This window comes from Homarus americanus, unplaced genomic scaffold (genome assembly GCF_018991925.1).
Source record: "Homarus americanus isolate GMGI-L3 unplaced genomic scaffold, GMGI_Hamer_2.0 scaffold7626, whole genome shotgun sequence".
Lineage (NCBI taxonomy): Eukaryota > Metazoa > Arthropoda > Malacostraca > Decapoda > Nephropidae > Homarus > Homarus americanus.
The window spans coordinates 4,142,142-4,159,289 of record NW_024718273.1 but is presented as its reverse complement, the minus strand read 5'-3'; the positions used below and the strand labels follow the sequence as shown (position 1 = coordinate 4,159,289).

Below are 17,148 nucleotides of genomic sequence, written 5' to 3'. Positions count from 1 at the left end.
GCACACAATTAATACTTAAGAGAAATAGAGAAATACAGTCGCCAAGTTAATGTCCATTCAAATAATGGACTCAACTCTCTCCCCCTCTTCTCACACTACACTGCCGGCTCTTCCCTCTCTGAGAAATTTTGGGGGGAAAACCAGGTATAGTAATAAATAATACCTCAAACTAAAGTTAGGATAATATAATTGACATTGCTGGATTCCTTGTAAGACCAGGAATATTTTGAATACAAATGTCATATATTTTTCACAAAAGATAACATATTTACACAGAATAAACTTTACATCTAAAATTTGTATGTCTAATGCAAAATCTATGATGTTTATATTCAAAATGATCACCAAATTATAAGAATTCCAGCAATGTAAATTATATTCTGGCCGGATAATTTGTATGAATTTTATGAGCTAAAACAAATATCTTCAGTTAATAAAAAAAAAAAAATATTCTTCACGACACTATCTGTCAATCAAAGTACCCCACCTTGCCTCCCCCCTCTTCCAACCACGTGGTCAGTCCCAACCCTCCCCCCCACCCCCCACCAATCCTCCCTTCAAGAGTTTTTAACATTTAGTATTAAATAATACCTCAGATTAAAGTTAGGATAATATAATTGACATTGCTGGATTCCTTGTAAGACCAGGAATATTTTGAATATAAATGTCATATATTTTTCACAAAAGATAACATATTTACTCAGAATAAACTTTACATCTAAAATTTGTATGTCTAATGCAAAATCTATGATGTTTATATTCAAAATGATCACCAAATTATAAGAATTCCAGCAATGTAAATTATATTCTGACCGGGTAATTGTATGAATTTTATGAGCTAAAACAAATATCTTTAGTTAATAAAAAAATAAAAATATTCTTCACTGTAACAGATGGTCGTTCGGTCCCTCCCTCCCCCCCACCCCCCACCAACCGTCTCACCAGATGTGTGGGAAAACCAGAATATTTACCTTTTAGTAATAAATAATACCTCAAACTAAAGTTAGGATAATATAATTGACATTGCTGGATTCCTTGTAAGACCAGGAATATTTTGAATATAAATGTCATATATTTTTCTCAAAAGATAACATATTTACTCAGAATAAACTTAACATCTAAAATTTGTATGTCTAATGCAAAATCTATGATGTTTATATTCAAAATGATCACCAAATTATAAGAATTCCAGCAATGTAAATTATATTCTGGCTGGGTAATTTGTATGAATTTTATGAGCTAAAACAGGCAGTCAGGCAGGGTGGGGGGTGGGGCGAATCTAAAAATAGCTGTCGAGCTGGACACTCACCGCTTATATGTGGAAAAAACCCGCGTTAAGTGAAAGTTCAGCTCTGGCGAGGCACCGCATATATGATAAAACGCGCTAAGTGAAACCGCGTTAGGCGGGGTAATACTGTATATATATATATATATACACTATATATATATATATATATACTGTATAATGAAAATAAAAAGTTGTATCAGTGTTATTAATTAATATCATCCAAAGTATAACTTGAAAATATGAACAGAATATATAAACGTGTTCTTGTACTAACCGTCACCTCATATGTCCCAACAGGATGAAGAAACTGCACCAGTTGAGACTGAATGTGAGAAGGACCTAGGTGTGTATGTTGACAATGAGATGAAGTTCTCCTGCCAAATAAATTATTAGGTCTTATAAGAAGGTTGATCATATCTCTAGATGGTCTGTCCCTCGTAATGATCTTCAAGAGTGAAGTGCTTCCCCATCTGGGGTACTGTCACCCCGTTTGGTCCCCGAGATATGCTAGGGACTGTCAGTTGGTTGAAAATGTTCAAAGGAGGGCCACCAGACTGGTGCCTGCCCTTTGGCACCTCAACTACCCTGAGAGATTGGGGCACCTGAACTTTCCTAGCTTATACTACAGACGGGCAGGGGGCGACCTAATTGAGGTGTACCTGTACAATATAAGCATCTCAAGGGGCTCTACTCAGTTGAGTGTCTTTACTTGGAGCTGGCGGATGCTCGCCTCACTAGGGGTCACAGCTCAAGATTGAAGAAGCCGCAAGTCCAGAAAACTGTGAGGGCCGGTGTATGCCCAGTACTTTCCAACAGTGCGTAACAGAGACGTGACCGATCTCCCAAGCGGCTAACGAGCCGATCAGTGGTGAGGAGGATAAAAGTAAAAGTAGAGCAAAAAAAAAAAAAAGCAATAGTGGAGCAGATGGTTAACACCAGAAGGACTCTATAAAATTCGTTCATATTTTCCACAGGTGTTGTTTGGATGATAGTAACAACTTTTTCAATTAAATTAAAGTAATACAATTTTTTCCCCTTTATTTACACAATCATAAATCTTTTATAGTGGACAGTGCATGAAAGATGAGGGAAATTACGGCGGGTTACAAGTGGCAAAATACCGATCATATGACAGTAATTTTATGGCTTTACATGTTTTGTACATGAAGAAATAAATATTGTCCATAATTATTATGCCAAAATATCTCCCGTTGTGCTGCGTGTTCTCGTCTGCTCTTAAACTAATAAATTTTGATTCCAATATTTGTAAACAATTACAAGTAACGACAGAGCCTCACTTTGGGGATTTTATTACTATAAATATTGGCTTATTTGTCCTTTTTTTTATTGACTGCTTTCCTGGTTTTAATTTTTATAGCCTGTGTAAATCCCTTTATTTTTTATTTTTGCACCCTTGGTCTTGAACCTATTCTATGTATAAAGGATGAGATTCATATACAGTGCAGGTATCCCTTGATATATGAATGGGATAAGTTCATATCTCGAATAAAAGAACATTTTGGAAAAATAGGGTTCAGTTTGCCAATGACAAAAATACTGTACTGTACTGTACCACAATATCATACCCCAAAAACATGAAACTGGTTCACAAAGAAGAACAAAACTTATAAAACTAATGATAAATAGTACACAACTATTTTAATTTATTACCCGACTCCTGAAATTACTAGTTATCTAATGCATGAAAAAATTTAATGAAATAGCATTCAGAGCGCGTTGTGCGGGTCGTGTATTGTGACGTCTAACAAAGCCTGCTGGCACTCAGGCCTTCGTTGTTGAGTGGCAGAAACTGGACAGTGATTACCTAAGAGCATGAAGATCGTCTTGGTGATGTGAATGTGTAAATTGATGTAGGATTTTTAACGTTATTCACGATTGTATATTGAAAAACACTACTGATCGAAGGAATAGGTTGGGAGATATACAACCACAAAATCATTGCCATATGACAAGATTTATCCAGAATATTTTTGATTTGTTGCGCTCATGGCTATGACTGACCATCTAAAAGTTGATCAGAGAGTGTAGTACCTTTAGGTAAGACAGTCCATAGTGGGTGGAGATAGAAAATAAATTGAAGTCAAAAACAAATTCGGGACAAGCAACAGGCATCAGCGCCTGGAAGTAACCAAGACATATTGGTGCCATAATGAAAGATTTTCTTTTGTGTGTGTTTTCTAAAGGACTCCAATTGTGATCATGATCCACCATTCATAGGGAGATACAGTGTACATAGTGATAATACAAAGAGATAAATTCATTGATGAGAACTAGAAATGAGAAAAAGAGTAAATAATAGTTAAAAAAAACTAGCTCAACTGTCTCGCACGGCAACACTGGATGAGCGAGGGTACCAGTGACATCGAAACCCAGTAGGACAGCCAATTGATTTTTTAAAATAATATTATCCTGTTCACTTACATTACAAGGTGGTAGGTGTGATTACAAGGGAAGCCATCCAGCATGGGGTGAATTCTTCCTCAGAAATTAAGTGTGAGAGTCCGGTAGTTGGCATCATCCCCCCTCCCCCCTACACACCAGACAAAGAGGTCTATGTATACTGTATATGCATAGCATGGGGCTATAAAGGGTCCTTCCCACTTAAGCTCTTTCCACCAAGACACAGAAGCAATTATCATAGTAATAATAAAGATTATTACCTGTACAGTCAACCCTCGTTTTACGCGGTCCCACTTTACGCGTTTCCACGTTCACGCGGTACCCTGCCGAAACCGGAATGCTCACTTTCCGCGGTGTGTCTACCCTTTTACGCGGAGAGCGGCGCGAGCAGGGTGCGCACAAGGTCGCCCAGTCATCAAAACATTACCGAGTTCTTCACCCGCCACCCACCACAGCCGGCCCAAGTCGGTGATAGTGATAATGATAGTGAGGATATGGACTTTGAGGGGTTTGACAAAGAGGCCCTGCAAGCCTCTGTGGTGGATAGTGATACAATTGATACAAGTGATACAGGTGAGGGCCAATAATCTGCCCTCTGCCTCGGAACCAACCCCCAATCCCCGTGTGCCCAGCCATCTTTTCTACTAATGTAAGTGTTAAAAAACCTAATATTATTGATATTTCTCTTAATTATTAATTGTGTGTGCATACCATCATAAAATTAAGAAGTTATTTTTACTACAACGTAGGTATTGTGTCTGAAAAAGTGGAGTTTGGGGGTCGGCCTGGTCTCTATTTCAATTAATCCCATATGTTATGTTGTTCACTTTACGCGGGCCGCCGTGGGTTGAATTAACCACGTAAAGTGAGGGTTCACTGTACTATTAAGCCACCGAATAGAATTATATCACATTGTAAATTGGCTTAAGGCTAAGAAGAGTCTTACAGAGTCTCCACATCCCTCCTCCCCAACAGCGGCAGCTGTCAATGACCGCATGTCCCACAGGTGTAAGTTCGTAAAAGGAAGAAGAAAGTTGCATTGGGAATCAGACGCTAAAACCCCAGCAACACCAGGAAGTTTGTTGACATGAGATTACTACAGGGCGACGCCTAATGTAGATTGTGTGGGTTTGGGCTTACCAGCACTTAGGACGATGTAGAATGCTGTAAAGCTTGAAGGCTCTTGCTGGTATTGTGCTGACTCATAATTAAGTAAACGAGGCAATTGCAGATCACAGGGGAAAGAGATACAAAGGCAGATGAATGGGGGTCCGGGGGGGTCCAGACCCCCCCTTTTCATCAGAAAATTCCAATACTTTTTCTTTAATGCAGTATTGTGCTCAGACATTTTTGTATAGTAAAAAGTAATTACTATTGACTTCAGAATATCTAATATCAAGTGCACATCGCTTTGCTCACCATGTTCCCCCACCCAAAACTTCTTGGACCCCTTCCCTCCTACCCTTTTGATATTCCTGGATCTGCCCCTGAGATAGTTATAGACAACAATAGAGGAAGCTAAGTCCTTATTGGTTGCCAAGCTGAAGCAGGTTGGGAGAGAGATCCTCATTAAGATTGAGGAAGTAGCTGACAGAACAGAGGAAGTAAAGAGGAGCTATGCTCAGGTTGTAGCAGGGTCACAGAAGGTGATGGAGAGTAATGCAGGATCTGAACAAGTCCTCTGGCAGCTAGGGACTCTGCAGAAGTGTGTTGATGAGTTTACAACTAGTAGACCTACTGATGTGGGAGAAGAGGAGAAATGGAAACGTTCAGAGCATAGGAAGAGTATAATCGTGTTTGGAGTCCCTGAGAGCCAGTTGGAGGAAGCTGAAACTAGGAAAAGGCACGATAAGTTGAAATTTCAGAGTATTGTTTGTGATGAGGCTCTGAAATTATCAGTTCCCACATGAGGAGGCTAGGAGGAGGACAAGCCCCACCCCTCAGGCTCACACTAGTGAGTGAGGGTAAGAAATGGGAAGTTATTCAGCAGACATAAAACTTAGCAAGGAGCAATGCTCCTTGAAGCAGAGGAGGGAGGAGTCGATGGGGAACAGGATTGAATGTACATGGCCTATATGCAGGGGGAAGGTAGTGGAGGCAAGTGCACCAGTACAGAATCAGGGGACAGTGGGACACCCCCCACTCGCTCTACCTCCCACCCAGGAGGAGGCGAGCACCATGTAAATAATGTTATCTCTGACCACACCCCACAAACCACAAGGGATACAGTAAATGAGGTAGTTGCAGAGAATGGAGGGGGCCCGGAGTCAATACGAAGACCAGAGACATTACCGAGGACAATTTCTGGTCTGAAAGTCATGTACAGTATAGTCTCGGTTTACGCGGTCAATTAAACCCGTGGAGGTCTGCTTAAAATGAGAAACGCGTAAACGAAATAACAGAACATATGGGATTAATTGAAATAGAGACTGGGCCGACCCCCAGACTACCCTTTTTCCGACAATACGTACGTTGTAGTGAAAATAACATCTTAATTTTATGATGGTATGCACACACAATTAATATTTAAGAGAAATATCAATAATATTAGGTTTTTTAACACTTACATTAGTAGAAGAGATGGCTGGGCACACGGGGATGGGAGGTTGGTTCCGAGGCAGAGGGCACCGCGGAAAGTGAAATCCGCGTAAATGGAACAACAGAACATATGGGATTAATTCCAATAGGGACTGGCCCGACCCCCAAACTCCACTTTTTCCGACACAATACCTATGTTGTAGTAAAAATAACATCTAAATTTTATGATGGTATGCTCACACAATTAATATTTAAGAGAAATACAGTCGCCAGGTTAATGTCCATTCAAATAATAGACTCAACTACCCACCCCCCTCTTCCGGGCTCACTAGCTTCTACCTCTCTGAGAAATGTTTGGGTGAAAACACTAGATTTTAACGTTTAGTAATAAATAATACCTCAGACTAAAGTTAGGATAATATAATTGACATTTCTGGATTCCTTGCAGGTCAGGGAATATTTTGAATGTAAACTTCATATATTTTGCACAAAAGATAAAATACTTGCTTTGTGTAAACCAAATTATTACATTAGATCTAAAATTTGTATGTCTAATGCAAAATCCATGATGTTTATATTCAAAATGATCATCATATTGTAAGAATTCCAGCAATGTATATTATATTCTGGTCCAGTAATTTGTATGAATTTTATGAGCTAAAACAAATATCTTCAGTTAATAAAATAAAAATATTCTTCAGACACTATCTGTCAATCAAAGTACCCCAACTTGCTTCCCCCCTCTTCCAACCGCGCCAAATGGTCGGTCGGTCGGTCCCAACCCTCCCCCCACCCCCCACCTTCCCTCCCTACCAGAGAAATGTTGGGTGAAAAATCTAATTTTAACTTTTAGTAACAAATAATACCTCAAGCTAAAGTAAGGATAATATAATTGACATTGCTGGATTCCTTGTAAGACCAGGAACATTTTGAATATAAATGTCATATATTTTGCACAAAAGATAACATATTTACTCAGAGTAAACATTAGATCTAAAATTTGTATGTCTAATGCAAAATCTATGATGTTTTATATTCAAAATGATCATCAAATTGTAAGAATTTCAGCAATGTAAATTATATTCTGGCCGGGTAATTTGTATGAATTTTATGAGCTAAAACAAATATCTTCAGTTAATAAAAAAAAAAAAAATATTCTTCACACCGTGCCAGATGGTCGGTCGGTCCCTCCCTCCCCCCCACCCCCCACCAACCCTCCCTACCAGATAAATGTGTGGGAAAACCAGACTATTTAACTTTTTAGTAATAAATAATACCTCAGACTAAAGTTAGGATAATATAATTGACATTGCTGGATTCCTTGTAAGACCAGTAATATTTTGAATATAAATGTCATATATTTTGCACAAAAGATAACATATTTACTCAGAGTAAACATTAGATCTAAAATTTGTATGTCCAATGTAAAATCTATGATGTTTATATTCAAAATGATCATCAAATTGTAAGAATTCCAGCAATGTAAATTATATTCTGGCCGGGTAATGTGTATGAATTTTATGAGCTAAATAAAAAAAAATTATACTTCACGTGTATATGGGCAGATGAACCGCGGAAAGTTCGGTTCGGTTCTGGCGAGGCACCGCGTATATGAGAAATCGCGTAAAGTGAAACCGCGTAAAGCGGGGTAATACTGTATATATATATAATTGAAATAGAGACTGGGCCGACCCGCAAACACCACTTTTTCAGACACAATACCTGCGTTGTAGTAAAAATAGTATCTTAACTTTATGATGGTATGCACACACACATGATATAGAAGAGAAATATCAACAAGAGAATAATATACTGTACCAGGTAAAAGAAAAATAAAGGTTTAACACTTACATAAGGTTAGGTTAGGTTAGAAAAAATCAAGGTTTAACACTTACATTAGGTTAGGTTAGAAAAAATCAAGGTTGGGTTTAACACTCACGCTAGTAGAAGAGATGGGTTGGCGTACGGGAATGGCGGCTGGTTCCGAGGCAGAGGGCAGACTACTGGCCCTCAGGTGAGTCACCATCACTGTCATCCACATTTGTCAGGGCCTCCCTGACAAACCCCTCAAAGTCACCATCACTGTCACTGGCTTGGGCTGGCTGTAGTGGGTTGGGGGCGAAGAAGTCCGTGATGTTACGCTGACGGCTAGTGTTGATGTTGTCGTGATACACCTTGATGTACGGCTCCATAGTCTGCAACAGCTGGGTAATGAAGACTTCATAGCGGTTATCGTCATGGTCGTTGGAAAGGATGAGCTTCAGTTTCTCTGCACACTTGATGGCATCCTTAACATTACCATGCGTTAACTTGTGTTCTTCTCGGGATGACGCACCACCTGCCTCTTCTCTGACGTCATTGTCTTTTACCATCTCGTCCGAAGTCACCTCAGGATCCCTTATCACCTCCAGGATGTCTTCGTTGGTGGTCTCGGAGAAGCCTGCAGCTGTAACACTCTCCGCAGTTTCTCTTGCAAGGTCCACTGCCACTGCAACAGACTGAACCTCACCAGTCACAGGTTGACTCTGCCTCTCACTTGGGATACCTTGCAACACATGCCTTCATGCGTGACGAACCGTTGCTACAGACAGCTGATCCCATGCCTCCACCAAGAAGTCCACAGCTTTCTTGACGTTAAATTTCTAACAAAAGTGTTTGACGAGAACTTCTTGATCCGCCAACTGTTTTTCCTCGTCCTTGTCGCTCTTGCTATCGGTATCACCCAGGTTACGCAACTCATCCTTGGTGTTGGTACAGTCGTTCAGGAGCTTAAACTTCTTTGCAGAGTATGCCACTTTCAAATTGTAGATTAATTCTTGGTCCAGGGGCTGGATTAATGATGTAGTGTTGGGAGGAAGGAAGACCACTTTTACGTTGGGGTGACGATCCAACAGTAGGGGCGAGTGTCTTGGTGCGTTGTCAAGGAACAACAAAATGTTGAATGGAACATTCTGTTGCTCGCAGAATTTCTTCACATCGGGAACGAAACAGTCGTCAAACCAGGAGAGGGACCGCCTTACGTGCGGTTAGCCAGTGGACATTTAGTTTGGTCATGTCCATGTTCTTGTAGGCGTGTGGCTTGCGGGCTGTGTGGATCACCGATAACTTGAGTTTACAGGAACCGGAGGCATTGATGGTAAACAGGACGGTGATGCGCTCCTTCTGCAACTTCCGGCCCCGACACTTGCTGGCAGTCTTGACAACGAAGGTCTTGGTAGGTAGCTTTTTCCAAAACAGACCGGATTCGTCCATGTTGACCACCTGGTCGTCGGTGTACTGTCCTTCCTCTATAACCTCACGTAAGAATGGAGGAAAATCCCTAGCCGCAACACGGTCACCACTCGCTCCTTCACCACCAATGTTAATGTTGGTGATCTTGTTCCTCTTCTTAAACCTTTGCAGCCACCCAGAGGAAGCATTGAAGGGTTTGGGCTCTGCAATTCCCATCTTACGTGCCATTGCTGTGTACAGTTCACGTGCGTACTCTTGAACTGACCGCGTGTCGACCGCCATGTTCCGTCTTGCCTGACGAATCAAGTAACATACACGTAAATTTTCTGTCTTGAGAAGCACCTTGTTCTGGCAGTACTTGATCATTGAAGCACCTGCAGACTTTATGATGTTCATGTGTTCTTTTATCTTGGCTGCATCCTTCTTTATCATCCGGATCGTAGATTCGTTCACGCCATGCTGGCGCGCCAAATCAACTTGTCTTGTTCCTTTCTCCAACTCTTGAATTATCTTGTACTTCGCATCGTAGCTTAGGGCACATTGTATCTTCTTTGGCTTAGGGCGGCTGGGTCCAGGTAATGGAAGGTTTTTCTGTGGTGGTGGGGGTCTGGTGGCAGCCATTCTTACGGAACAATAGATACCAGTACACACGGGTTGGCTGGTAGGGATGTAACTGATGCGGCTAGGTCAAGCGCCTTCTACCCGCCGGCGGGAAGGCACGTCATATTACATTAAACCAATTACAGCTAGCGGCGGAGGGAGGTAAGGATGCGTGGCCCAATCACAGTCCGATACGTGATATGACGTCAGCGATAATGCAACAGAGGCATCCACTGCACAACCTACCCGCGCCGCTTGCCCAAGCATGACGAGAGATGGCAGGAGGTTTGAATCCAAAAATGGTGGCGCGGCTGGACCACCAGCCGCTCTCCGCGTATATGAGTAGGTGCATCGCGTAAATTGGGCATTCCGGGTCTAGCAGGGTACCTCGTAAATGACAAAACGCGTAAACGAAACCTGCATAAACCGAGGTATTACTGTACACACACACACACACACACACACACACACACTCACACAAACACACACTCACACACACACACACACACACACACACACACACACACACACACACACACACACACACACACACACACACACACACACACACACACAATAACAACAACTTACCTTTTTGTAGTACAATACTGTATAGACTTAAAATTCAGAAAAGGACAGTTTATGGATGATTTTTTTTTTATAAAGTGACAAGCAGGTCTCATAAAGGACAGACTGTCCTTAAAAGGCCAGATTTGGCAACCCTGCGCGGCAGCTTCTGCGCGACCACCCTCTCACATCTGCTTATCGCTAGTAAACAGACCATTTCACGTTCCATGATTTTAGCTGTGTTGATTTATGAGTGTTTGCTTTAACATAATACTACAAAAAACAATGTTTTGTTTATTGTAGGAGATGGGCTGAGGTAAATCTGGGTAGACTTTCTTTTTAGTATTTTGTGTTTCTCTCAAGTACCAAACTAAATTATTCCATTGAAACAACATTTAGATTTAGTGCGAATTCTGTTTAAAGCGACCTCTCTTGGAACGTATCTCGTGTTATATCGACGTTCTACTGTATGAGATAGATGGCCTGTTATGGGGAGTTTCTATGTTTATTTGAATTCTGAACTATCAGTTAATTTAATGAGCATCCTTCATTTAGATGAGACTGATGCAAGACTGGATTAGTGCTCAGAGTCACTGCACTTAGAAGAAGCTTATACAGGTTGACAATCCTTTATCCGAAATCCTTGGGGCCAGAGGCATTTCGGTTTTCGGAATTTTTCGGTTTTCAGAATGGTGAAGGTTTTTTTTTTTTTTTTTTTTATTAGCCCACCCGGGCATAGATCATTGACCCACATTGGGGCCTGGGGGTCTAAAATATAATAAAAATTATAATAATAATAATAATAATTCATAGGTCTAGGTCGTGTTTCTCACTTTTGATCTTTTTTTCATTCTTGTATTTCTTTATTGTATTATTATTTTATTATTACAGTATTATTGTTATTATTATTATTATTAATTTTATTATTATATTTTATTATTATTATTATTATTATTATTATTATTATTATTATTATTATTATTATTATTATTATTATTATTATTATTGTAATCATTATTATTTTATTTTGGTGTATAATTATTAAAAATTTTACTTACCATGAATAATTATTATTATTATAATTATTATTATTATTATTATTATTATTACTATTACTATTACTATTACATTTTTGCCCCCCAGGCCCCTATGTGGGTCAGTGATCTGTGCCTGGCTGGGCTAATAATCCCTGTATAAAAAAAAAATAATGCCCCACAAAAAACTTTAGGTTTTTAGAGCTTTTCGGTTTTCGGAATTTCGGATAAAGGGTTGTCAACCTGTAGCAGATACTGTGCTGCCATGGTATCTGCTCCTTCAGTTAGTTTCCATAGAGAGTTTGCCATTTAGATAAATCTGTAAATTTATTTAATGAAATTAATTTTTCAGGTGATATGAATTCCTTTCCTTTTAATTCATCAGCTATGTCTCGGCGTCGTCCCATGACAACTGGGTCTGTCCGGTCGACTTCTGTTGTTGGTGCTCTGAGAGTCCGTCCAGGCAGCCGTCCAGGATCTGCACGTGAGTGGTTTGAGGCATACAATCAACGGAGAAATGAAGAAGCGTGGCGGATGGAGGAATGGAAAAATACGGTCAATCTGCACAAAAAGAGAGAATGGCAAGCACAATATTATAACACCATAGCGCAACCACGACAAAAAATGTAAGTACAGGGTACTGTACAGTAGCTACTGTACTTTAGTAAGAATGTTGATAACTAGAAGGGTATGATATACATGTACTATACAGTATAGTAGTGTACTTCACGGTTAGTTGCCTTTCACTTGGTGACTTGATTATAAATACAACACTATAAACCCAGAAGACCTGACACTGGTGGCAGGAATTGATCTTATCACTCTGCCTTCCCTGCTACAACTTTCTCCTTGAAAATAAAAGTAGAAGCTAAGGTTTTCCCTCATCAAGAGTAGAGAGAGAGGAGGCCTGAGGAACATTATCACATTTTATTGAAAGTCAAAGTGGAATTTGTAGGCCTGACTGCTCATTAGGAACAGTGTGGATACAGTACTGTATACTTGTACCATGGTGAGCTTTGCTATGCTTGAGGTCAATGGTGTGGGCTATTCAGCCACTTAGTCAAAAACCTCAATAGAAAATCTCTTTAGAAAATAACTTTTTTCTTACCTCATGACTAAAACAAATTTGGTAAAGGAATAGCCCCTTTTCTTTTCTCAGGTTTTTCTGTACTCTGTATAAAAAGGTTGCTGTCAACCATCTGCTTTGTGCCCAATGCCATGTTGCATCTGACTGTGACAAACACATACTGACCAACTAACCAATCATGAATGCTAAGCAATGGATTACCTCCCAGTCAGGCAATTTTTGGATGACCAAATGATCATCTTTTTACCTTCCTTTCCATAGAAATCTACTGAACAACACTTACTACTGTATTTTATTTAACCTAATGTAAAATAATAATATTAATAATATTAATCTAGTCTACAGTAGTACTTCCATCCTTAGATAGGTAGGTTAGGTAGGTTTTATATGATCATCTTATTTATGATAATCATAATGTACAGTACTGTAGTAATGTTAATAATGACAATAACATTTGCTGCAAGTGTTCTTGTATATGGGAAAGACAAAGACTATGACGATGAAACCCCTGCTGACGTTGAATTCGTGTGTATCACCAAATTAATAAGTACAGTACAGTAGTACTGCACCTCAATACACTGGACTAATTGCGGCAGATCCCAGTCCGGAAAAAGCGAAAGTCCCAGAAAAGCAAATCAATAGGGGTGGGGGGTGTTTGGACACAACCCTGCTTATCTGGAATGTCTAAAAAAAATCAGACGTAACTGTGGCTGTGGACAACGGTTTTCACTAATATGACTTTTGTACTGTAAAGTATTATATTTAAGTACAGGTATCTCTCATTTAACTCTGGGATTGTATTCCTTAAAAAACCTTATGTTAAAGGGAAAAAACTGATGATGAGGTGGCCTCTCAGATGGCATGTTGCCTTTGTTACATGTACAGTATATGCTATGTAACTATAAAAGTTGTGAATTAATCATTAAAATACTCAAATGTGTAAGAGTGTGTATGTGTGTGAAGTGAACACATGTGTGTAGGCAGTGGGCTGTAACTGTGTTACTGACTCACCAGTAGCCACCCACACGGCCCGCGCTCCCCCCCTCGATGTGAGATGTGACATCATAGCAAAAACAAACACACACACACACACACACACACACACACACACACACACACACACGCACACGCACACACACACACACACACACACACACACACACACACACACACACACACACACACACACACACACACACACACACGGGGGAGAGTCATCTGGTTGACTGGCTGGCTGAAATGTCTTGTGTTCCCCAGAGAATGGTTGGAGCATGGAAGGAGCTATTTTTTGTACATAAAATGTGTGTTACAGTATTGTAGCACATATACCTGGTAGTCGGAATTCAGATAAAAGGAATTACACTCTACTGGAAATCACAGAATTAGTGGAAAAATCATTCCGTTGTTCTCCTGTCCCTAATGAATAAAGAAAAAATTGGGAGATGAGAGTGAATCTGGGAGCAGCTGGCAGGAGGTAGAGCTGGTGGGTGACTCCCTTCCCCAGGCAGAGCCGTCCCTAGGGTATGACAACCGGTGCGACCGCCCCGGACCTCTCACTAGTGGGGGCCCTGTGACCCTTACCTCATCCAACACTAGAATTAGTAACCGCGTTAAGCTGACCTCACCTTACCACCCAGCTTCAGGAGACCACCTGAAGGATTAGTGACCAGCACAGTTAGGCAATGCATCTGCTGACTTGAGGTCAAAGGTAAAATTAAGCCACCCCATCTTACCACCCAGACTGAGAACAATGTCATTTTTTCTGTGCTCTCTGTCAAAGAGGAATGAGGACGTTGACAGCGGTCGCCTGACAGTGTTGTCGAAACTCTGAATCTCCAGTTGTCCGGGATTTGTGTTTTGTGAAATTGTTGATATACAGTCATGCGCCGGTTAACGTCCGACCGAACAACGTCCGATCGCATATACGTCCGTGCCCCCCCCCTCCCCCCCAAAAAAAATCCGTGACACCTGCTGGACCACCACTCCAAGACCCCGTGACGGAGACACGATGATCCTCCCCATACTGGTCAGATATTATGTGTTAAAGGAATATGCTTCCTTGATTAGGCTTTTTTTAAACATTTGCCTGCAGGTGTAATGTTAACCTACATCTATTGAGGATAAAATCTTTCACCCACAAATTGACAATAACACATTTGCTGTAATCAGACATATCTAGTTGCCTCAACAGTTGCAATTGGGGTTGCAATTTAAAATTCTGTGTCATTACTACGGAATAAAGAAGTATCTGGTGTACTGCACTCTAAGATTAAGAGAAAACGGACGACTCAGGAGTCCTGAAGTAAGAGAAAACGGACTCCTATGACGGGGCACTCAAATAAAGAGACATGGCTACATGTTTTGTTGACTACCCACTGTACAGTAGGGAGTGACAGTTTGGCAAAAGTTTTCAAAATCTAATTGCATGGGTTGGATTATTTGTCTATCGGCCACGCTAATTCCGAATATGTTTGAGTTTTTTACATCATTGCATTAGAAGGTTTGTGGATACTTTTGGGTTTGAAAAATGCGAAAAAACTGTAAATAATAAAGGGACTGGCAATGTGGCACAACCTGTTAAAATCAAGTTATTGAATTGGATTATTCGACTACTGTGTACACTGGTTCATAATATGCTATTGTTTTACAACTCAATGCGCTACAAATTATGCCGATATTTTTGCTGCAAGTCACCACATACGTCTCTCCACTTTCTTCCAGTTAGTCACTTTAGACTTGTCCCCTTCAGTTATGATGTTGTCTGCAGCTCTGATGGTGTTTGCGATGTGAGCCACTGCATCATTGGATACCTTGAACCTGTCAGCAGTTTCTCCGATCCTGTCCTCGGCTTCTTTCTCCCTTTTCCTTTTCTCTGATCTTGCTCTCCTGTCGACCATAGCCTTGAACTCATTGTCATTGACATCCTTATAATCACTATCTTCTTCCTGAGCACTGTCATCCACTGCCGACACTTTACACGACATCCTCTCCATCTCCTCCTTACTCTTTGACCTCATCTTCTCAGTTTTCCTCTCTTCCTCAGCCCTTTTCTTTGCCCTCTTCGCTTCCTTCTCCCTCTCTTCTTTCAGCTTGGCAGTCACAATTTTGTCAACGCCATCAATGCAGCCCTCCCTTCCCGGTTTCCTCTGGGCTGCCAGGAAGCTTTTCTCTCGTTCGTGCACTTTGCTGTCGTCTGCCACATCAAACAACTTCTCAGCTATATCCTCGAACCTCATCTTCAGCTTCCCGTTCTTCGTTTTCTTCCTTTTCTGTTTCTGTCCATTTCCCTTCATCATCATCGTCTCCCTCCGCATCCTCCACAGGTCGTGGACTCTCATTTTCACCCTGATTTCAGAGATAGTGGGGACAGTGGCCTTCCTATACACATCCAGTACCTTCTCAGTCACCTTGTTGGTGGCATCCATATAATCAAAAGCATTTGTTCTTCTCCTTAACCTCTCGTTTTCTGCTTCATAAGCCAGGGCACTTCCAACTTCCTTGTTCAGAGGCAACTTGTTAGATGGCAGAGGCATCCGAACCCCGAACACCTTATCGTTACCCTGGCGCAGCTGAGTGTTGCTAATCTTAGGACGACCCATCTTGGTGGCGGCCCTTTGAACTAACTGCAAAACAACACAGAAAAAACAACTTTCAGCACTTCAATATCACCACCTATTGAACAATATTTTATTCAAAAGTACGGACTGAGATTTTGTCCTTAGCTGTCCAAGTCAAGCTACTTGGGCTGAATTCGTTGATCAGTCCTGGGACGAATATTACCAACGGCGTGAATAGATTCCGTGGAATAAATTCAGGGCATTCCCGTCCAGGGAGCCTCAACAAACTCTGTAAATACAGTGGCCCCTCGGTTAACGAACTCAATCCGTTCCAGAAGGTCGTTCGTTAACCGAAACGTTCGTTAACCGAAACCATTGTTTCAATGGGTTTTTGGGTAATTGGTTCCAGCTCACCGAAAATTTCCTAAATTCAACAAAAATGGTAGAAAAGTTCACTTACTTTGAGGTGTGTATGTAGAAGGCTCCTGGATGATGATGATGATGATGGGATTTAGAATGGGGGTGGAGGAGAAGGAAGAAGAGAAGGCATTGGGGTGGAAGAGAAGTCACCCCATGGTGCCATTTCACCCATAAAATTTTAGCTCTCTGGTTTAATTCAAGATTATTTTCTTTAAATCAACGCTGCACTGCATTATATATTGTCAATATATAAAATATATTTCAAAATGACCAATAATTTGCTTGGAAACACAGAAAAAAAGCGTTTAGTTGAAGAGAGTCTCAAGCAAGATGTTACCTCCAGTGAAAACAGAGAGAGACTGACGCCTGTTTGCTGTGTTAAGAGGCTGGATGCCGCGCATTAAA

General features: G+C 40.8%; 1 protein-coding gene across 1 annotated transcript in view; it reads left to right on the top strand.

The window, feature by feature from the left end:
• Positions 1-1,591: 1,591 nt before the first annotated feature.
• Positions 1,592-17,148, top strand: part of LOC121859382 (trichoplein keratin filament-binding protein-like) — a 72,473-nt gene continuing 56,916 nt past the window's right edge. The window contains exons 1-2 of the mRNA XM_042356166.1: positions 1,592-1,631; positions 12,065-12,305. Of these exons, the coding sequence (XP_042212100.1) occupies positions 12,067-12,305 (239 nt within the window). The 5' untranslated portion in view covers positions 1,592-1,631; positions 12,065-12,066. The remainder of the gene's footprint in view (positions 1,632-12,064; positions 12,306-17,148) is intronic.